General features: G+C 47.7%; 2 protein-coding genes across 3 annotated transcripts in view; both read left to right on the top strand.

The window, feature by feature from the left end:
* The window catches only part of ARIH1 (ariadne RBR E3 ubiquitin protein ligase 1), a 61,380-nt gene extending 57,723 nt beyond the window's left edge, over nt 1-3,657 (top strand). Inside the window, exons 13-14 of the mRNA XM_069867057.1 lie at nt 42-154; nt 2,881-3,657. Coding sequence (XP_069723158.1) covers nt 42-154; nt 2,881-2,965 — 198 coding nt within the window. The 3' untranslated portion in view covers nt 2,966-3,657. The remainder of the gene's footprint in view (nt 1-41; nt 155-2,880) is intronic.
* A 2,554-nt stretch (nt 3,658-6,211) lies between these two features.
* The window catches only part of BBS4 (Bardet-Biedl syndrome 4), a 37,945-nt gene continuing 22,136 nt past the window's right edge, over nt 6,212-22,020 (top strand). The window contains exons 1-3 of one of the 2 annotated variants that reach the window (XM_069866477.1): nt 6,212-6,244; nt 8,501-8,552; nt 21,488-21,567. In XM_069866477.1, coding sequence (XP_069722578.1) covers nt 6,233-6,244; nt 8,501-8,552; nt 21,488-21,567 — 144 coding nt within the window. In that variant the 5' untranslated portion in view covers nt 6,212-6,232. Of the gene's footprint in view, nt 6,245-8,392; nt 8,553-21,487; nt 21,568-22,020 lie in introns of those variants that run through there. The other variant, XM_069866476.1, reaches the window with a different exon arrangement.

Genomic DNA, 22,020 nt, shown 5'->3' with positions numbered 1-22,020 from the left:
ATCTCTCTCCGCCCCTAAATACTCTGATTTTGTCTTTGCAGAATAACCAAGCAGACTTAGAGAATGCTACAGAGGTGCTTTCTGGGTACCTTGAGCGAGATATATCCCAAGATTCGCTGCAGGACATAAAGCAGAAAGTACAGGATAAGTACAGGTTTGTTTCTGAATAATTCTCTGTCTCAGAGCGTGCTTGTCAAGCTGCAGTTTGCTCCTGAGTCCCGTCCCTGGGAAGCTGTTTGCTGCTGGCCTTCTGCCATAGATTGTGATCATCAGGCGGTCCCTGGGCCTCCGAGAAAAGCAGCGGCGGTGTCCCAGCCCAGCCCCTGAAATCATCAGCCGTGCAGCCCTCACGCAGATGCTGGCAATGTGGTTTTGTGCCCTTGCTGGGACCAGCCCTCAGGGAAGGGAGAGTCTCCCAGCTCTGCTTTGCGCCTGCTCTGATGATTTGGTCTCATAATGGAAAAATATTGTGACTAAAAGCAACGGCTCCTCGTGCGCTGCTGTTCCTGCACAGGAGGAGCACGTGGGAATGGCCAGAACCCGGATCGGACCTGTATAGTGAGGGCCTAAGAAAGAACAGGGAGTGACTTTCTTCCCAGCTGGCAGCTTTGGCCTAGAATGAGTTGCCATCGGAGAGCGATCAGTGCTTTTTTTTATCTATATGATCCATTTGTGCAAAAAGTGGGTGTAGAGAAGCTGCCCTTAAAGCAGCAGGGGAGCCACCTGCCCAGCTGGGGAGGAGGGCACGAGAACTGGGGTGTTGGTGAGACAAATGCCAGTGCTTTTTACAGTCCTAGGGGAGTCGTTCCTGCACAGTGGAAAAATACAAAGCTGTAAGTGCAGATGAGTCACAGGATTAGGGCTTGCGTTTTTGAGGCATTTTGCCAAAGTCACTAAATCTGTTATGCCTAGCTTGGGGTGAGGGGGAAGCCGAAGTAGGGTGAACCGTAGTGACTAAGGGACTCGGGGCAGTGGAAGTAGCTGTTAGGCTGTGCTGGGCCTGTGGCCTGCTCTGCCGTAGTCAGGCAGCGTGACTGAGACTGGACAAGACTATCAGACTTGCTTTTTTACCCTTTACGAGTGCTGTTAAATTGGCATCTCAGCTGCCTGTTCACTTTCCTCTGAAACTGGATGCTTTTCTAGACATGGTGACAGCTTATTCAGAAGAAAGGAAAACCTAATATAGGCTGGATTGCCTGACAATATTGTATTCCAAACCTACCTTCATGTTTCTGGGAAGAAAGTATGCATCTGTCAAGCCCGCACAGGTCCCCTGTTGACTAGTTCAGTCATGTGTTAACCATGTCCTGCTCAGTGCTCTTTGCGTCCTCGTTGTGGTTTGCTGCTGCAAGCCTGGAACCAAGGACGTTATCGAGGTGGGTTTGCAGAGCTGTGGGAAACTCCAGGGACTTGACCTCCTAGCGAATTTGGTTTCAGCTCTGTCAATCTCTTAGCTTGCAAAGACGTTTCTAGAGAGCAGGATTAAAGCCTCGCCACCAGCAGCAAAATAACTGAAGTTGGGAAAGCAGAAACTGCTCATGTTTGCTATCACATGCTTTGGAAAATCAATGGGACTTTGTGTACAATGATTTCTATTGCGACAGCAATGAGAAGAGCCAGAACAGTTTTTTTTCAGATAAATCTGTGGTTGGATGAGATGCTGCACGGTAGCAGCACAAGTTAGGGTTTGGCACTCCTCGTGCCTACATGGGTGCAGTCAAGGACAGCTTTCTGCCAGGATCTCCTGCTGTGAGATTCCTCCTTTAGCGAGCTCAGGGATGTTTGGTTGTTGCCAAGAAAGTCAGGTTCCCACCTGGGAGAGCGCTTTGGATGCCCTCCTTGCCGATGTGCGTGCCCAGGAACTGAACGATTCCCAGCAGGAACCGGTAACTCAGCAGTCGGCTCCTGGGTTCTGGTTTTGCGTGTTACAGCACAGCACTCTGGGCTGGATGCTACCGAACCATGAACCACCTGCACCTGGGACCCTGGGAGAGCTGTTCCGAACACTTGTCTTCTCCCTTGCCTGCCTAAAGATGATGTGGACTTTGGCATTGCCCCTGGAAGAGGTTTAATCCAGAAATGCCTGTTGCTTAATTATAACTTGCTCTTGAGACCTGAATACTTGAAACATTTCTCTGCTTTTTATCTTTTTAGTTGGCTAAAGCACCTGAAATGAACGTGGTATCTTTTGAGATGTTCCTATGATATCCCTTTTCCTCAGTATCACTTGTCCTGGTAGGACTGTACCCAACCCTGGGATCAGTTTTATTTGCAGCTTTGTTCACATGAGCGTAGGTGGGAAGAACCTGCAGGGTGTAGTGTCTCCCTGGGACACAGAGGCCACAATGTGAGGCAGAACTCGCTCTAGCCCGCCCGGTAGCCCTTTTTGTAGCCAGTTTGGTCACTTCTACCTTTACTGCGATTTTTGGAGGGGAATAAAACGGGGTCAGTGCTTCCAAGGTTTTGCCGAAGGTGCTCCTGGATTTTGCTGTCCTGCCAGGGCTCTGGATAGGCACCAGCCCACATGTGAGGGGCGCTTTGTCCCATGCTGGGTGTCTTTGCCAACCCCTTCTTGCAAATCGCAGCCACTGCTGCTCCCTCTTTCAGTTCTTCATGGAGGTTTCTCAGTTGCAGGGGCTCGGGGGATGCTTCTGCCTGGGAAATGCTGAATTTGCATGTTGTTTTTGCAGCCAGGGACCTTGAGTTGAGTGACAGGAGTAACCGAAGTCTTAATTAGCACTGTTAATGGGCTACAACTACTGAGTCCTTTCTCGGGGGATCTCCTCTTCCAGAAGCACGGCTCGATGTCTGCTTGCATTGCCTGATGCTGGGGCTGAGCTGTGGTTCCTAATCCACCTTTTCTGTGCTGTTCCTTTGCAGATACTGCGAAAGCCGACGAAGGGTTTTGTTGCAGCACGTGCACGAAGGCTACGAGAAGGACCTGTGGGAGTACATCGAGGACTGAGCCCGGCCCCGCATAAAACGAACTCTGAAACCTTTACCATCTAGAGTGCTCATGCGATTCAAATAAAACACACCCGAGGCGCTACGCCTGTTACACTGCTGGTCTGTAGTACTGGGATTCTGTTTTGTTAACAGAAAATTTAAGTAAATTATATTGTAATAAAAAAGGTAGATAAACCATTGTACAACAGTATTCTAGGTGGCCAATAAGCGTGTGACAGGTGCACTAAAAAAAGAAACCCTCCAACTTTAACTTGTAACGTAGCTTCATTCTCCAAGCCGACTCCTTTTTCTTTTCTATCTTTCTGTTCCTGTGTGTAGTACAGATGAAATTTAAACCAGTTTCTCGACACTGCTTTTCATGTCCAACCCAGCCGTTTTGGTGTACTTTGGTCAGGGGGACGGCGCTCCCGCCCCCTCCTCCTCTCTGCCGCCCCAGCACACGGATGAATGTCGATTGGCCCCTTGGGAAGATGATCCTTGGGGAGGGAAGGAGGGGGGGTACACAGCAAGGAAAAAAAACAAAAAAAAAACCACAAAAAACCTTTGTATATGACTTTTAAAACAAAAAGAGGACAACACAGTATTTTTCAAAGTTGTATATAGCGCATATGCATGGACAAAGAGCAAGCGTGGCATGTGTTTGCATAATGTTTAATTACAAAAAAATATTTATTCTTTAAAAATCTTCAAGATTATGTCTATTTGCTGTGCATTTTCTTTCAGTTGGAACTTTTTTTGTTTTGTTTTGTTTTCCCTGGGCTGGGGTGGGGGAAGCGTGTGCTCGGCTAGTGAATATTTTCTTTTCTTTGGAAGGCTTTTACCAGAGAAGTTGAGTTTTCTCCTCTTTACATCCCGGGGGTGTGTGTGTGTGTGTGTGTCCCTTGCAGGTGCCGGAGCCCTCCCGTTGCCTCCTGGGGCTGGGTTCTGCGCTGCGCGTTGCCTCGTGCGCTTCCAGACAGGATGCTTTGCTGGGTTTTTTTTCTGCCCCCAGATTCCTCCCTGCCCAAACCCCACTCTGCTGTTCCCATCCACGCACGCAGGACACGCGCTCCAGCCCCCCAGGATGTGTGTGTGTGTGTGTGTGTGTTTAGAGCTTCATTTTTCAGTCTGAGGCAGCAACAGGAGGGGTATTTTGCACCACTTCTCACAAGATTTCAGCTGTGGATCTCCTCTCCCTCCCCTTTTCATCTGTCGAACGGACCGGTCCTTGCTGTTTCAGTTCCACTTACATTATAATGAGTCGTAACCTTGAAAAGGAAAGATGCTGGAATTGTCTTTATGTTTGTTTTGGGCTCAGTTCCTGGGCATACTGTCCTGGCAAATATCTAACACTCCATCTAGTGCAGTAGAAGCTGAAATCAGCGGGGTATTTTTCAATTAAAAGGGGAAAGAATTAATGAGTTTAGCTACTGAGTCCATTTTTATGATTTCTGTAACAAGAGCTATGTTAAAGTAAACAATTGGTGGTGGTTTTATTAAATTTACTCCTGTATAGGAATTCCTGCTGTGGTATTTTTCGCCAGGCTGGTGTCCTCCAAGCTCTCTGCTGCCTGCAAGGGAACATGTTTGCCAGGGGGCAAATCACAGGCAGGGCTGTAACGCAAACCCAGTCCTGTCAGCTCCCTTCCTGCTGAACACCACTGCCAGCCCTGCCGCTCGCTGTCCCTGGCCCTGCTTTCCCCTCGTAGGGCTTATTTTGTCCTGGGAATTATGTCTCTGCACTCTGTCACGTTTCCCTGTGGCTGGGGAGGGGTGGGAAGGAGGCCAGTGGCTACGTGGGCTTCCCCTTAGCTCATCATCTCCTCATCCATGTGTTCGTTGCTTTGGAACGCCTGGAGCGTGGTGGGCAGCACGGGCTGGATGTTGGCCCTGGGGCATCTCCAAAGGCTCTTTGTGGAAGCAAACTCGGTCCCTGTGTCACCAAAAACTCAATACCTACCTCTGTATTAAGAACCCTTCATTCCTTTACTGACAGTGCTGGATGTGGGCGGGATCATTCCAATCCCTTCGTGCAATCCTGAACCCCACAGTCAGTTTATTACAAGAAAACATGAATCTTCATTAGAATTTCCAAAATAAACCTACACTTTAATGACATTCCCAGAAGTTGCTATACTGTTTCTTCCCCTCCCCTTTGTGCAGGGCCAGTTATTTGAGGCGGGGTCCTCAAGGGGCTCGGGTGTGTTGAGTGATCTGATAGCCGACCTCAGCTGAACTTGCCTTTGAGGTCTCCACGCGTGGCCCGCAGCCCAGGTCCTTTCACCCCGTTAATACTGTTATTGATGAACCCAACCAGCCTTTGCTGGCTCCACACCTTTTAAGAACTGTTTGTCTCGAGCAAGCTTTGTTTCAAAACTTCAGCCGGAGCCGTCTGGTGCCCAGTGAGTTAAGCGATAATCATAGAATGGTTGGGGACGGAAGGGACCGTGAAGGTGTCGCAGCCCAAACCCTGCGTCAGGGGGCTCAGAGCCCCGTCCAGCCTGGCCTTGAGCCACCTCCAGGGATGGGGCGGCCTGGGCCAGGGCCTCCGCACACACCGTGAGAAATGGATTCATAACACGTAAACTTTTCTTTCAGTTAAAAACCATTTCCCCTCGTCCTTTTGCTGCAGGCCCTGCTGAAAAGGTTTTCCTCATCTATCTTATGGGACCCTTCCAGTACTGGAAGTTGCTCTAAGGTCCCCTTGCAGCCTTCTCCAGGCTGAACAACCCCAAACCCCCTCAGCCTGTCCTCCTACAGGAGGTTCTCCAGCCTTCGCATCATCTCCGCCGCCTCTGGACTCGCTCCACCAGCTCCATCTCCTCGCCGTGCCGAGGGCTCCAGAGCTGGACGCGGGGCTGCAGGTGAGATGTCGGGAGGAGCAGAGGGGCAGGATCCCGCAGCTTTGGGTTCGTCCGCGGGCTGGAGGCGCCCCGGGCCCCGCTGGGGCCGCCAGGGGGCGGGAGGGGGCGGGGCTTAAGCCTGTGGCGGGAGGGGCTCGCGGCGGTGGGCGGGGCTTAATCTGTGGCGGGAGGGGCTCGCGGCGGTGGGCGGGGCTTAATCTGTGGCGGGAGGGGCTCGCGGCGGTGGGCGGGGCTTAATATGTGGTGGGCGGGGCTCGCGGCGGTGGGCGGGGCTTAGTCTGTGGCGGGAGGGGGCTCGCGGCGATGGGCGGGGCTTAAGCCTGTGGCGGGAGGGGCTCGCGGCGGTGGGCGGGGCCGGCGCGCGCTCCTCCCCGCCCCCGCTCCTTGAGGCGCTTCCGGCGGCGCGGCCCGTGTGGCGCGGGATGGAGGAGCCGGTGAGGGGCTGCGGCGGGGGACGCGGCCTCCGCTCGGCCCGCTGGCGAGAGGGCAGGGAGGGGGGACGGGAACGGCGGGATCCTGCCCCTCTGCGACGCCCCAGAGCCCCGCTGCGAGACCCCGGAGCCCCGCGTCCAGCTCTGGAGCCCTCAGCTCAGGAGGGACAGGGAGCTGGTGGAGCGAGTGCAGAGGCCGCGGAGATGATGCGAGGGCTGGAGAACCTCCTGTAGGAGGACGGGCTGAGGGAGTGGGGGTTGTTCAGCCTGGAGAAGAGAAGGCTCTGAGGAGACTGTAGAGGAGCTTGCAGTACTGAAAGGGGCTCCAGGAAGGCTGGGGAGGGGCTCCTGATCAGGGAGTGCAGGGAGAAGACGAGAGGGAATAGTGCTCAGCTGAAAGAGGGGAGATTGAGAGGAGATCTTAGGAAGAAATATTTTCCGCTGAAGGTGGGGAGGCCCTGGCCCAGGCTGCCCAGAGGAATTGTGGCTGCCCCATCCCTGGAGGGGTTCAAGGCCAGGTTGGATGGGGCTCTGATCACCCAGATCCAGTGGGAGGTGTCCCTGCCCATGACAGGGGGTGGAACTGGATGGGCTTTGAGGTCCCATTCAACCCCACCCACTCCATGGTTCTGTGGAAGCCTTTAGCGGTGCAGAGTGACAGCGCTGGGAGCTGGCATGGCTGAAAAAGTACAAATGTTTAAAAAATGAGGCATTTGGGCCGAGTGTTGCACCGAGGAACAAGGTCTGGGAGCTTGATGATTCTGGGCCTATCAACTCGGCTTTTCCCAGCAACTATTGGAAAAGAGGATAAAATGTTAGAAATCAAGAAACAAAGGTGGTGAAAGCCTTCCCTGTCCACAGAGTCACAGAATGATTTCGGTTGGGAAGGACCATGAAGGTTGTCTAGTTCCATCCCACCTGCCCCTGGATCAGCTCATGGCCCGTCCAGCCTGGCCCTGAACCCCTCCAGGGATGGGGCAGCCACCACCTCTCTGAGCAACCTGGGCCAGGGCCTCCCCACCCTCAGTGAAAAAAATGTCTTCCTAATATCCAGGCTGAACCTCTCCTTTTTAGTTTAAAACCGTCTCCTCTTGTCCCATTGCTACAGGCCCTACTGAAAAGCTCTTCCCCATCTTTCTTGTCAGCCCTCTTTAAGTATTGAAAGGTTACAATAAGGTTTCCTTGGAGTCTTCTCTTCCCCAAGCTGAACAACCCCAACTCTCAGACTCTCTTCATACAGGAGGTGTTCCAAGGCCTATGATCATTTTTGTGGCCTCCTCTAGACTTGCTCTAACAGCTCCACATCCTTCCTGGGCTCAGGACTTCAGAGCTGGATGCAGGGCTCCAGGTGGGATCTCACCAGAGCGGAGCAGAGGGGCAGAATCCCCTCCCTCCCCCTGGCCATCCCACTGCTTTGGATGCAGCCCAGAATATGATTGGCTCTTTGAGGCATTCAGGGGGTCCCCAGGTCTCCAGCACCATAGGCAGAGAAAAGCGAGCAGAAATAGAAAAGTGTTACAAGGAGCAAGGGCAGATGGAATCTCCCCTTTAAAAATCTGTTTATTGAGGAAGGGGGAAATGACCCAGGTCTGCAAATCCTGTGCCGTGTCTGGGCAAAAGCAGTGAGACTGTCGCTTCCCCAAGGAACTGGAAGTCAACAATAAAAGCGCTTCCCTGTGTAACCATATTTCTCTTCTGTGAAGGTGTGGAGTTTGATGCTAAGTAAGGAAAAAGGACAAAACGCACCTCTTGCCCACGGGCTGGGAACCTGCTCACGCGGGAGCTCTGGGCAGTATTTGCAGCCGAGGTTTGTTCCCCATCGCTGCACGCACATTTGCAGACTCAGGTGGTTCCCCAGGAACTGGTTTGTTCTAATTAATGTTGTAAATGTTTTATTATAAGATGTTTCTGTCATTTTCTTGGGTGATCTCTAGTTAGCATCTTAAATGCTTTGAGTTTTGGTTTTTACGGCATAATGCTCCCTTTCTAGAATCCTAATGAACGGCGTTGGGCCGGCAGAACAGGAACGTGATCCAAAATGAGTGGGTTTCTTTAATTCACATGACAAACAGCAATCTCTGCCTGGCTGTGGCCAGGGAAAATCAGCACCTGGCAGGGCAGAGTTTGCCTACCAGTAGTGGTGCTGGGTTTATGCCCTCTTTTGGGATTTGCCAGGTGTCCGTCCTGGTTATTTTGTGGAACAGATCTTCCAGAAACCGTACCTGCTGTACCGAATACTCCTCTTTTCTGTCTTTTCAGGTTTCTTCACTGCCAGTGGCAACAGAACCTCCAAAACCTCAGCCTAAGAAAGGTTGGTTTGTAGATACGATCATGTCTCTTGGGTGGGTTGATGTTTTAACATTTATCTATAGCGTGTGGAGCTGCCTAGTGAGAAATAAAAGGCCACTGGGAAAAGAGAAGAGTCTCTAGGCTGTCAGCAGCTGAGGGTGAGTACTTTTCGCTCAGGTGTGCGTGGCCACTAGCTCAGTGCTGTCACTTGCTGATGCACCGTACCTTCCGCCTGCGCCATGTGCACTTAGAACCGCAGCGACCGTTGATGCTATTGCGTACATATTTGTTGGGCTGCTAGTGAGCTTGATACTCATTTATCTTCCTAAATAATAAGACTTGATGTTTGTTCATTTTAGGTCCTTCAGAATAACGTCTTACTGTGGAAATGATCCTGGGAGCCTAATATTGTGTCTTGATGTTTCGTGTTCTATTTTCTGAGTTTCAAATTAGAAGAGATGTGCAATGAGATCACACAGTCAGGACATAACTGGTTTTACCTATGGTTTGCTTGGGTTTGGGGCTTTCTTTTTCATACTGAAAGTGAGAGTTAATTAACTCGATCTGAGTTGTTTGTTCTGAACTGGAACAGGAACCATTTCTGTTGTTGGCTCAAACTGTTTGCCTACAGCCTGATGTTTTGTGAAGGATCCGCTCCAGCCTGCAGCGTGGTTTGATGTTGCAGCCCCTAGTTTCCCCTCGTTCCTTGCCCTGGTGGTGAGACTTGTCCCGACGCATGCAATGGACGTGCCCTTCCCTGTGGTGCTGAGCTGTGCGCACCTCCCTGCTACAGCTCTGTTCACTGTGGATGCTCCTACACCTACCCTAGGTCTGGGATTTTTGTGGATTTTCCTTTCTCAGGTGTCCGAAGTGCCCCGTCCCTTCAGATAAGAGCGAACTATGTGGAGCTGCAAGAACCTTGGTATAGGTGCAGCTGCTTTCTCCCCCCTTTCCCTTATTGTTTAATTCAGCAGAGTTCTGGCACTTGGGCAGAACACGGCTGTCCTGGAGCCAGTGCTTGATGTTTCGGTAGAGCTACAGCTGCTGGCTTGCGCAGGTCCAAGCCTGATTTGTACCTTGACTAAAGACTTGTAGAAGTGCTTGCTACTGTTTCAGACCTGTGTGCAAGTGAAACTAAACCCCAGTTTGCTTTTATCTTAATGGCTGGCTTTCTTAGAGCAACCATGGTTCTTGCCTTAGCAGTTGGCATGGCTTCGGTAGAGGCACTGATTCACTCCTGAGGGAGATGGTTCATCTCCATCCTTTTCTGGACAGGCTAGGACTCTGATACCCCATCCACAGAACCTGAGCCCTGTTCTGCCCCGTTTTGCAAGTCCCGTCTGCGATATTTGTGCTGACTGTGGGGAGGTTGGGAGACTGTGTCTTCTCTCTGTTTTGACAGGACAGTTTTGCAGTTCTCTAAATAAAAGATCTCTAAAGGGATTTAGCTGACAGTGTTTGCCAAGAGATGGACCGTCACTCCACTGCTCTTTCCTGGCGGGCTGAAGTCTGTTAAAACAACCCCACATCATTAATAAGCAAATGGAATAACTGAAAAAGAAAGATGGGCCCATCAACCCCACAAACCTGCTGTGAGGTGCGCTGGGTCAGAGCTGCCTCTGTCAGTTCCCTTGTTAAACTGTCCCTCAAGCGCCATCCTGCCGCTGAGTGTGTGTGGTTTAATATTGATCGTTGGGGAGAATGAACTCTGGCAGCTGCAACTTTCTGAACGGGACGGCAGCTCCAGATCCTGCCTGCTCTTTGACTAAGGGCTGCTTTTCTTGTGACTGCTGAGGAGTCTTCTATCCTACTCAGCATTTTGCTTCAACAGCCCTGAAACTCAGCTGGGTGCTGCTTTAAAAAGGGCTGCCAGTTCTCCTTTGGGTTTTAAGGCTGGAAGCCGAGGCTGGACAAAGACGGTGCGAAAGAATTGGCCTGTCTCCATCACCGGCCTGTGTTCCACCGCCTCCTTCATCTGGCATTGGTGTTCACAGGGCTGCGTGCCTGAGGGAAGAAAGTAGTAGCATGCAATCTAGTTATTTGTGGCTCTGGATCTCCCTTTTATCCCGATCCAACCCTTGCGGTGAAGAAAAAAATAGCCCAGCCTGTGCCTTTTGTCATCCTGTTTAGTGTCCCTGAAGGGAAAGGGAGGCACCTCTGTGCCTGGCACACCTTGGGGAGCTCTGAAGTAAAACACATGGGATGCTTTTGTGCTTTGCCTGTTCGTATTTGACTGAGTTGCCGTCAGCGCAGTGAGCAAAAGCTGATTGGAGCTGCCTGATCGTTAATCTCTAGGAAATGAGGGCAGCGAAAAAGATTTGTAGCAGGGAGTGATATAAGTATCCTGTGGGCGTGGGTCTGATGCTGGGACATGTTAGAGAGAGGGGGAAAGAATGGAAGTGATGTGTATGCTTTTGTGGAGACAGGAAAGAACAGCACCTTCTTCCCACAACGGGCTTTTTCTTTAAATAAGCTATTTCTAGAACATCTTAATGAAGTCTCTCCTCCTGGTTTAGTCTGGCTGAGGAGAATTATGGTACATTTTAAGGAGCCGGGAAAATCTACAACAGTTCTGTTTGAGTGGAAGAGTGCTGCTAAACTTCTTTTAACTGGACATTTTTAAACACTGAATGGTAACTCTCTGTTGCGGCAATTTGCCTCTCTACATTTGTGTTGTATTTTCAAGTAGAAAACAAGAGAGATACTGAAACAAAGGTTAACGCAGACGGGTCTGTGAAATGCAGAGACCACGTGCTGTGACATGCTCTCCTGTGGACAGTTTGCTGTGGATGGAATTTATCCCCAAATAGAGCAGATAAGGTAATGACTGAACAATGCTGCTGTACACACGTGTAGTAGGGTACGATCAAGTCATCGCTTGAGTCCTAACCTTAAGCATCCCACTGTCTGCGTTCGAACTGTAGCAGTTTGCCTGTTTTTGTACTGGAAGGAGTGAGGTATCAAATGTGTGTTTCTGGGAAGTCATCTCAAATTTGCAGTCATTTGAATGACAGAATACAAATGTGAGTTCTGTTGCTTAACCAGAACACTAGAAGACTGGGTTTTCAGCCTGGCCTGTGATGCAGATGAGAATCTGTTTGATCTGGTTGAACTGTGCAGCCTGGGAGTTGAGAGGCTTCCCCCAATCAGGCAGTGGTTGGAAGGGACCTCTGGAGATCGTCTAGGTCAGCCCCCCTTGCTGTTGTGAAGCTTTCCTCATGTGGATGCTCTGTGAGACAAGAAAAAATGGAAGCCTAGAAGCAGTATTCAGCAACCTGATTTTATGGCTCTTAAACAAGAATAATTTGGAGTTCAGAGGCAGAGTTTACTGCAATCAGGGCTGAGCTGTCATGTGGCTTTTAGCTTGTGAAAGCCTGAATGGCTGGGATTTGAGAGAGTCAGTCTTGGGGCAGGGCAGCCTGAAGGGAAGGTGAAGAGCATTCAGTAAGCACAGAACGGGTCTGGAGCAGGCTGGGGGAGTGCCTGGAAAGGCATCTGCGGGGTCACAGTCTCTGCAGCCAGCAATCTCAATTAAAGGGACTGGCGGAAGGCAAGCCCCTTGGAGTATCCTGTAGCTGCACTCGGTGACAACCATTATTCAGCAGCTGACACCTTAGTAGCTAAACCCATTCATTATTTTGTCCTTTACCCCCTGTGGGGAGAGCTGCTATGAAAATCAATTCCCTTTGTTGCCACATCAAGATCCATAACTCTCCCTGTGTTGATATTTTGTCCCCAGGCAATTGATGGCAGAATAACGGGAGCTCTGTTCCCTGAAGCCACGTAGACTTAATATTGGCCTGCTGAGATGGAGTTTTAATCTCCCTGCTGCATTCTAAATTAATCAGCTGTTTTCCGGAATGCTTTACTGGTTTTCAGTTGAAGCAGGTTGCCTCCCATCTTCCTGCTTTCCTTCGGCCACGCTGGGCAATCAAGTCATTTTATAGTAACTAATAATACAGTAGCGGAAAAGCACTTTGCCAGCTTATGTTGTTGATTTTTATGGAACATATCTTGAATTTATTTCTCTTTATTGTGGAAAAAATATTTAGAAAGGAAGTGCTGGGTTCACGTTAGTCTGCTAATGGTTCAGAGGTTGATGGAGCAATTTTAAATGCATTTGGATTTCTACCCAAATACTAGACATCAGATTATCTGAGATACAGTGATGGCTTTTTAACAGGGTAGACTCCTAAAAATATACATTTTGTAATATATATACTGAAGCAAAATAAAATCGATTTCACTTGAGTCGCTGGGAAGAACACGGGTTGGAAATCCATTAGATGGAGAAGAAGGAGAATTCTGAGTTGTTGTCGTGTCTGTGTTCACCCAAGAAAGGGTCAAGCAGGTAATCTTGAAGGGGAAATCTTCCCCTTGTGAATTGTAAAGGGATTAGTGAGGATTAAGTGTTCTCCCCAGTCATGAGCACTGGGGTATTTTTCAGATGCTCTGTAAGTATGCTTTTTCTAGAGTTTGAATTCTGCCTTGGGTTAACTGTGACCTTTGTCAGAGTGCTTCAACTTCTGTTTCTTTCTCTCTATCAACTGCAAGATTGCTCTAATATTCTGTGACAGGTTTGGGTGTTGGCGGCTTTCAGCTAGGAAAACATTGGAGATGTTAAATAAAAACCAGCACAGAAATGGGTCTATTGCAGTGCATCACATGGCCTGTCTTGAGTGCGGCTAAAGACAGTACTGAAAGGTGGGAGAAACAGGGGGTTGTTGGTGTATCCTGGGGCCAGGTCTGCCCGCTGGGCGTTTTGATGTGCTGAGCGCCTCGCTGCAGGGCACTTTGGTAACAGAAACCAGGCCTCTGGCTGATTCCAGGCTTGCAAGTCTTCATTTTATTAGGTGAGATCCACTTCTGTCCTGTATAGTTAGAAACATAACTAGGGAAAATGCCATGTAAGGCAGTGGGGAGTCACTGGAAGGGATGAATTGAAGTTCTCTCTGCGTTCTCCATTTCAAGACAAAATTAGTTACAGACTTGAGATTGCAACAGCTGATGAAGTAGATGTATCGGTGATGAACATGCAAATACTATGTGTCCCTTTGTAAGGAACAGTAAAGTCCAGTTAGATTTGGCTGTTAATAGCATAAATAGGGAAGCGTGTGATGAAAATAGGTGTTTTAAAGCTGTGGTTGTACTTTGTTCTTGAACTCTGCAGTAACAAGAATGGTGCTCATTGTGGCTGCAAGTGGCTGCAGGTTACCCTGCAGAAATTTGGATGTTGGGCAGGTGACAATGACACAGTAGTTTGCATTGTATCAGGGTAGTTTCTTCTGTTTGACTGAATTGTGAAATATTCTCAAGTGATGAGTGTTGTTCTTGTCCAGCTAGACCCTGCGTTGATGTTTAGCTCTGATACTGCCATCCTTTTCATGTGGGCGCTCATCCTTGCATCCAAGGGTGTAGGCAGTGGGTTCCAGTAGAAAAAAGAATCGCTGCGTGTGCTGGAGTGCCGGGCGGGAAAGCTGCCTTTGGTGCTCGTGCTAGTGCTAGGGAGGAAGCGCTCGTGGCAATAAGCAATCCGAGCAGCACTGTGGGATAATAAATAACTGAGATTAGGCAAGTGGCTTCTGGTGATCTGTCCTGTGAAAGTGCATCTGTTTCTCTAGGCGGCTCCTGCTCACACAGATGAACCGAGGGGCATCTCTCCTCCTCTTGCAGATATTTTCAGGGATCCTGTAAGGATTTTAATGGCCTGAGCTCTCTGAAGAGCAGGAATCTTTTAGTACCCCAAGGAGTCAACCCTGTGCAGTTGGGGAGCTGATCGTTTCTGGATTCCTGATCCATTTCCTTAAATCAATATAAATCCATTCTTTGAGCCAGCTTCAAAGCTGCCTTTGAACTTGTAAGAGTGAAGCTGCCTGACAAATCCAGATAAAAACCAAGCCCCTTGAGTTAAATTAATTAACATTTTTACACGTGTCAGAAAGAAAAGGCGTGAGGGGCAATGTTGTGTAGCGGGGGAAGCAAATGCAGTTCCTGGCATCTGTATTTACGAATTCATTTCCTTTTGGCTATGTGCAAGCCAGATTTTTTTAGCCCATCTGAACCTGCAGCCTTGTGGGAAGAAAATGGTTTCAAAATAATATAGATTAGTTGGCAATTACATCACTGTTTTATGTGAGAGACTTGGATACTGTCAGTTCTCTATGGTAAGTGGGTAGTAACACTGCGTGTTTTGTCCAGGATCTGATATAGCTGTTAGTTTGGAATAGTGAGATTAAAAAATTGAATTATCTTCTTTGGGTAATTAAATTGTATGAAATACTTCACTTCATCCTCTTCTCCCCAGAATAACTGTCCAGTAATCCCTGCACTGCAAAGAATGGGTAATATTGAGGTTTGACTGTGCTAGCACTGCTCTGCCCTCGTGTGTGAGTGTCTGAGTGCAGGATGCAGGAGCCCTTTGCAGACAGCACAGTGCTGTGTTTTTCTGTCAGGGCTGGTATCACTGTGCAATTTTAGTGCTGATTTTTAAATTTATGGTTTCAGTTCCAGCTTCATGTCTTTCGTAGTTGTCAGGCTACTTCGTTTCCTCTCTGGAAAGTAGAAAATCTGTATCTGATTCCTAAGCCTGCTGTAAACTTAATTAGGCGATGAAAAGTGCCTTAGAAGTGCCACCTCTTGTAGGAGGTGAGGACAATCTGTGTCTTTTGATAATTTGATATTTGTGAAATATATTACACTGGATTAGGATAGGGTGGTGGGAGAAGTTTGATGGCACAGCTGTAGAGGATGTTTCTGTGCAATTGCAACATATACTTCAGGAACACTTTTGAATAGGTTAAGGTATTTTTTGAAGTTGCTGTGAAAGTCCTTGGTGCTAGGTGAGTTCTTCTGTATTTCACAACATTCAGCTTCACATTTGTCTGTTAGCGTGCTGCGTACAGGCCTCTCCAATGGGGAAGTGAAAAATAATTCTATAAAAATGCTAGGTAACAACTTTAGGAAGGCTGGGATTCCTCTTTTTGAGCTATCTCGGACGTACAGTCAGTCTGGGCAGATCACCTGTCCTCTGTGTTTAGTGTGACCATTGTCTGACCTTGATTCATTTTCATTGTAATTAGGATGAGGAAGGGCATCTGGTGAAAATACTGGTATTTTCCTGTAACTGGAGATGTACTCATGTAAGTAAAGACTCTGTTGTTAAGACATTTGTGCAGCAGGGAAGAGTGAAGGCTGCACAGGCAAATGTTCATCCTGGGACAGACATTCAATATGGAGAATTTCACCCTGAGGCAACCAGCCTGGAAGAAGTTTGTCCATTCAAAGAATGGGGTCTCAGAGAAGGAGATGTTGAACCATTTGCAAGATCAACTTCTATATTTTTCTAACATAATATTGCTCTTTGGCTGTGGGTGAAATGAGGACAGGTTCCAGGTTGTTCCACTCCCTGTTGAATGGGGAGTTTCAAAGCCTGTCTGTGCTGGATTGCAGTGCTCTCCCTGTTGTGGTTTTATTTTGCATTTTAAGAGGAAAGCTTTTCCTTACAGCTGCCTTATAATGATTTTAGTTTCAATTTCTGTGTAAAATACCTCATGCTGTGGACAGAAAAAAACTAAGCATAAGAATTTAAGCCAAAGAAAGGATTAGACTGGAAATCCCTAAACCACCATGCTCCTGATACCGGAATTAATGAGAAGCTGGTTACGTAGGTTATTTTGGGAATGCCTGCAGCCAGTGTTACTGTGTTTGTGGGGAGATGTCCTCCATCCTCGCTTTGCTGCGGGAGGAGATGGTGGGCACTCACCAGTTGGTATCCGACATCCTGTGCGGCTGAGAAGCTGTTGTACTCAGAAACCCTCTGCAGTCCTGCACTCCGCTTCCTGCAGTGAGCAACAATGTTAGAAGTCTCTCAGAGGGAGCTCCATCTCCTTGCCTACCAGGATGCTGAACACAAGGCATCAAGCCGGAAAGAAATGTTTAAATGGAGAACAGTTGGGATGCTGTCCCAGGGGCTGGATCCTTGAATATCTCCAAGCGTAGAGTCTTCATCCTCAGAGATTTTAGAACTGTTGATTGAATTGGCCTGTTCTAATAGATTAGCTTTTAAAGGCAGAAATAGCAAAAGCTTGTTCAGATCCTTCTTTTTCTGCTCTTCAGAGTGTGTGTTTCTGCTCAGCAGTCAGCGCTGATGGCCGGAATTGGTTTGTGCAGAGGCAAAAGACTTTCTGTTTTGACTTTTTTTTTAAAGCAAATGAAGATTAGACAAATTTTTCAGTTTCCTTTTTAAGTACACATTTATTACTAAATTTCACCACAATATTATTGGCTTGAGTCAAATTTTAGGCTTGAATCAATATTTTTGTGCAGTAGTGACGAGGCTGATGTACTGGTGCTGCCTCCAATCCCCCCTGCCCCGTGGCGGGGAGTCAGGACTGCAGGGTGGTCTTTTTAACAGATTCCCCAGTAACCAGGCTGGCTCTGTACTGGGAACCTCACCGGGCACTGGGAAGTCTCGAGTGTCCAAAAGCATGTATTTATTTCCAGATCTTCCCACGTTACCTTAAGGTGGCGCTTGCTAGGAGACATTTATAGCGAAAATTCAGTGTAGGCATTTGTCTTGTACACAAACACATTTTTATTTGGAGTGACTTGGAACTTGCACTGTCCTAAATCAGAAAAAAACACTGAAACCTGGGTGAGCAGCTCTTTCCGATTCATGCAGTGTAAGCTACCAACAGAAGCTGCCCCTTTTTCCCCTTTACCCCAGTGCATAAATCAGCTCCAAGGCATTTTCCAGTCTCCTCTATAGCTGGGACTGAGTTTCCTGCAGGGGGAGGTGCCGAGTTAGAAATGTCCCTGTTTTGTTTAAACCTGCTGCTGCTGTTGAGCTCCTTCCCGGTTTCTCTGCTCTTGTGAAGCTATTGATACACGGCAGTAGGATCACAGCTATGAATTATGGCTTTCTTGCTGTATGGGATGGGTTTTATTAAGCCCAGCTGACTGTAAATAACGAGGAGCCGTATGGGTTTATTGTTTGATTTAAAGGTGCTGCAGCAGCAATTTGCAAAAGGGAAAATGGGGAAGGGGATTAAACTGAGAGAATGGCTGCAGTAAAGGGCTTTCTCTTGTTTTTATGTCCATTTCACAGGTATTTGTGTACACAGACACAAAATCCTCACATTTGTAGAAGTGAAATAGAAGCACACACAGCCTCCTCTGGGTGATGGTTGTTGGAGTTGTTTTTCATCGTTACAGGGTTTTGAATACGTTATGTCTCCATTTCCAAACTCTGAGGGTAGATCTGGGCGTAGGAAGACCGATATTCTGCACTAGTTTTCTTTCAAAGCTGTAATCTGTTTGTATTGCTGCAGTCTCAGTAAAAGCCTTAGAGGCTGTGAGTGAGGAAGAGAGTTTTTGGTTAAATTTGGCTGTGCACCAGCCTAGCTAAGAATTTGTAGGATGCTCCTTAAGGCAGTCTGTTATTTTTAAATCTAAACCCCTTGATATTAGAGCTTTAAAATGCTTTCTCTCCATTATTCATACCTTATTTTGGAAAATACAATTCCCTGGCAGGGGTATGTTGTTTTTAGTAGCTATATGAGTTTGTGCCTTATTTTAATATCATTTTTGTTCAGAAGATACTCAGTACCTCTCTTTCACCAGTTTTACAAGCAGTAGTGTGATTCCTCACGTTGGCAGCTTGTGAAGCTCAAGGCAAAAAGGAGATGTGCCCAGCTGGTTTCGTCCTCGCCTTTCCCTCCCTATCATTGTTTATTTAACGTGGCTGTGAGAGCACTAAGCTTCAGTTTGGACTGTAACCACAGCTCTGCCTGGCAGTAAACCTTCCTCAAGCTCTGCGAGTGGAAATAATCATAGCCCTGGCAATAATGTCAGCAAATGTCTCCAGCAAATGGGACTGGGAGGGTGTTGGTTCTCGGAGGTTTCGTGTGTGCCCTCTGGGATCTGGGCACTCTCCTGCAGTGTCTTTGTGCCGTCACGAGTTTGCTGTGAAGCCAATGACTGGAATTAATTGTAATGGGGAATGAATCTCAAATAGAGGTCAGTCCTGCTTCTGTGTGCTGGAGTGAGCCCTGCCCAGTGGTGGGTGATGATAACCCCGCTCCCTTACAGCCTCATGAGCAAAGCTTCCTGCTCTCATTTCTTTTGAGCAAGATGCACTTCGCCGAACTCTTCTTTGGTGCAGCTCTCCTAACAGCGAGGTGTTACAATAGAGACCTGAGTCATTGCCGCTGTGTTTATTAGTTTTGGGGATACCTGTGTGCTTGAATGCTCTTTTACAACATGCAGTTTTCAATCAGGATTTGGAAAAAGTAGGTGAGCCAGCATCCAGAGTAGCCCTTTGGATAATCTCACCCACATCTCTGGTACCCACTCCAGTGGCTCTGGTCTGTTTTTTGGGAGGCTACTGCAAAATCAAAAAAATACAATAATTACTTTTCTGAGGATTTTTCTGCTCTCTCCTTGGGCTACATGTTATGTGTGGTTTAGGTTATTACAGATTTTGGTCTTCTTCTTTTTATCTTCTCGAGTCATTTGCTTCTCTACTTCTTCCTCAGGCTCTTCCAGCTGCTGCAGCTCTGCTCCCTGCAGGCTGGGTCGCAGAGATGGAGGACTGGGGCTCAGACTCTGTCTGGTAAGCCAGGATGGAGGAAAAGCTGGGCTCTGACTTGGCTTTCAGCCTGATGAGGCTAAAATATGAGCTTAAGCTCCCTCTCCACCTCGGAGAGGCATAGTTGATCCCTTGCAAAGGGACCGTTGCTCTGGGCAGCAGCAGTTTGCACACTGGAGAATGTGAGGTGATGGGTGAAAGGCTGTCTCGTGGCTGCACTTGGGCAGTCACATTTAAGTCCACTTCACTCCGGCTGTGCCCACAGCAGGAGCAGCCTCTTTGCACCAGGCCCTTTCTTTAATAGGACAGCTGATGCTTTAGCACTTTTTTCCTCTGTGGAATTTGATAGGAGCCTTCTGAGGCTTTTTATCCCCTCCTCTCTCTTTACACTACAATAATTTCAAACCCCTTTTATTAAGTCTAACCCCCCCTGTTTGATAGTTCGTATCTAAGCTATAATTAGCCAATATGAAGATGCAAGCACAAAATAATTTCCTAGGGAGGTTTACACGAAGGGAATAACTCTGATTATTTATTCTCAATCCTCTGAGAAAATTGTTAAGAGGATGGATAAAGCGAAGAGTGATGCTAGTGCTGCACAGATACGAACCCAATGATCTTACGCCGATTCTGTTGGGGTTTCCGCTCCAGTGGCTTCCTTAAAGGAGCGTTGTCAGAAAGAAAAATCACATTGCTGGAAGTGGGTTGTGCAATCAATCACTGGCCACTGAGAAGGTGGGGATCAGATAGATTCCCTTTTGAACTCAATCAATACACTTAAAAAGAAACTGGCATGTCTCTCAGCTGAGGTATTTAATCATATGTGTGGTGCCTGGCTCCTTGGCGCAGTTGCCTAATGGGAGCATGCTTTTGTAATCCTAGAAAAGAGAGCCCAAAAGATATTTATGCGCGTTATAACCCCCCTTTCACTGTAGACTCCAAGTATTTGACCTTAAGTTGCTGGTGTTTACACTTAAATCTTAGCTCCATCTTAATATAAACCTGGCTGGTTATTCTAGAACTTAAAAAAAGGAATAATAACCAAACCCATCAGCAGAAGAAATTCTAGTTGTTTGGAAGTTCTCTTAGTGATCCTAGACATGGTGTGAACTGTGGAGGAGAGCCTGGCAGGCTTGAGAGATGTGTTTGGTTCTAGCCGCAGGCGCAGTCCTTGCGTGATTAAAGCTCAGTGTTTCTGACAGATAATGACACTCTGCACCGATAACGCCTGCCGATGTGATTCAGTCCTTCCAGCTGCAGAGTTCCTTACGCTGGCCGTGACCTGTGCTGCCAGCTGGCAGGGGAGGCTGTGGAGTGCTTCTGGAAGCCAAGCCTGCCTCTCCCTTGGCGCTGTGGGTCCTTGCGGGGCTGGGAGAAGGTGGCCTGGTGCTGTGTTGCCCACACGCTGCCCCGGCCCCTGCGACAGTCCTCGCCTTGCTTTGCTTCGGCACTTCTGTCATAATATTGACTTGCAAACATATAGCTTTTTTTGCTAGTTGCTATGGTTACCTCTCAGCTACCCGCGTCTGAACTGTGGAAATGAGTAACAGGCAATGCATTTCAAGCCTTAATGAAATGCACAGCAGTGTGTTAAACTTTTAAACCCAACAGGAATATCACTAAGCAACATCCATTCGTGATTTGCCATAATTACTGCTGCAAGCTCCTTGGGATTGAAATGCTGGAGCTCAAGTCTTTCTCCTCTACTGCATCAAATACATTTTTCTGCCAGGAGCTTCACAGCATCTGAGACCTGTGATGTTTCATAGTCCTTTCACAGTTTCAAAGAATGAAGTTTGACCTCTCTAAATTATTCACACCTTCAGACAGATGACATCACCAAAATCTCTGTTTGTGTGTATCGCCTGTTTCCTTCTCATTCACTCCCAGAAATTTATTTTAAAGACTTTTGATTCTCCTACCCTAGTTCCAAAATGTGAACCCATCTTTGTTTCCTCCAAGCTGCTTCTTGCATATTTGGAAGAACCAATCCCACCAAACCAGCCTTAGTGTTGAATTAAAATGTACACGCACTTGGTGCTTGGAGCTGTTTGCTCCAGTAACTGCACCAGAAGGAGCCGATGCCTCAGTTCTTTTGAGGGGGGTGTTTTCTGCTAAGAGGTCTTATTTAGGGTCTTCTCTTGAACTATGTGTTTTATCCATCGGTTTGAGAAGTGAAATGAAACAAGATGTTGTTTATATATCCACACTCCAGCTTCAAGTCGAGTGATTAATGGCGCTGCCCGGTGCAGTTGCAGTTCTTGAATTAGTTGTGTTTGCAGGTGGAGCAGTTCAGAAAATCTCAGTGCTGTGCTCACCTTCTTTGCATCAGGCTGATTTCCTTCCTTCTGTTGATGTTTTACATGTAGCAGCAGATTTACCAGCCCTGGAGAGGAGGAACTGGTTGATCTATCTGCTGTATGTTCGCAGAGACTACGATGAGTGTAAGGTAAGAACTGCCTTTGAGACTTTACATTAGAAGTATTTTGCTAGCATTATGAAACAATAGTCTTCATCCCACTTTGCAAACCACCCTCTTCTCTGACTTCTTTTGGAGTAAGAGGACCAGGAGAACATACAAGTAAAATAACTTTAATATTCTCAGACCCTTGGTCCCCTTCAATGTTCATATGTGCAGTTCTTTAGACCTCAGGATGTCTTTGGGAGGGGAAAAATGGAAAGAATTGGAAACCTCTCTTGTTCCAAGTGATGGATAGGGTCTTCCAGACTGATAATAACACAGTTCCACAGTGCAAGTCTCTCTGGTACTACAGAGACGCTATGAAAAACACTTCAATTGAGTAAAGCATTACTATCAAGTCTGAAAACACAGATCTTCATTACCTTTGAACAAAACCCTTTCATTTTACGCATGATACATTGCACCCTTTAATTTCTCCTG

The sequence above is a fragment of the Phaenicophaeus curvirostris genome, chromosome 12 (assembly GCF_032191515.1).
Source record: "Phaenicophaeus curvirostris isolate KB17595 chromosome 12, BPBGC_Pcur_1.0, whole genome shotgun sequence".
Taxonomy (NCBI): domain Eukaryota; kingdom Metazoa; phylum Chordata; class Aves; order Cuculiformes; family Cuculidae; genus Phaenicophaeus; species Phaenicophaeus curvirostris.
This window is presented reverse-complemented; position numbering and strand designations above follow the sequence as displayed.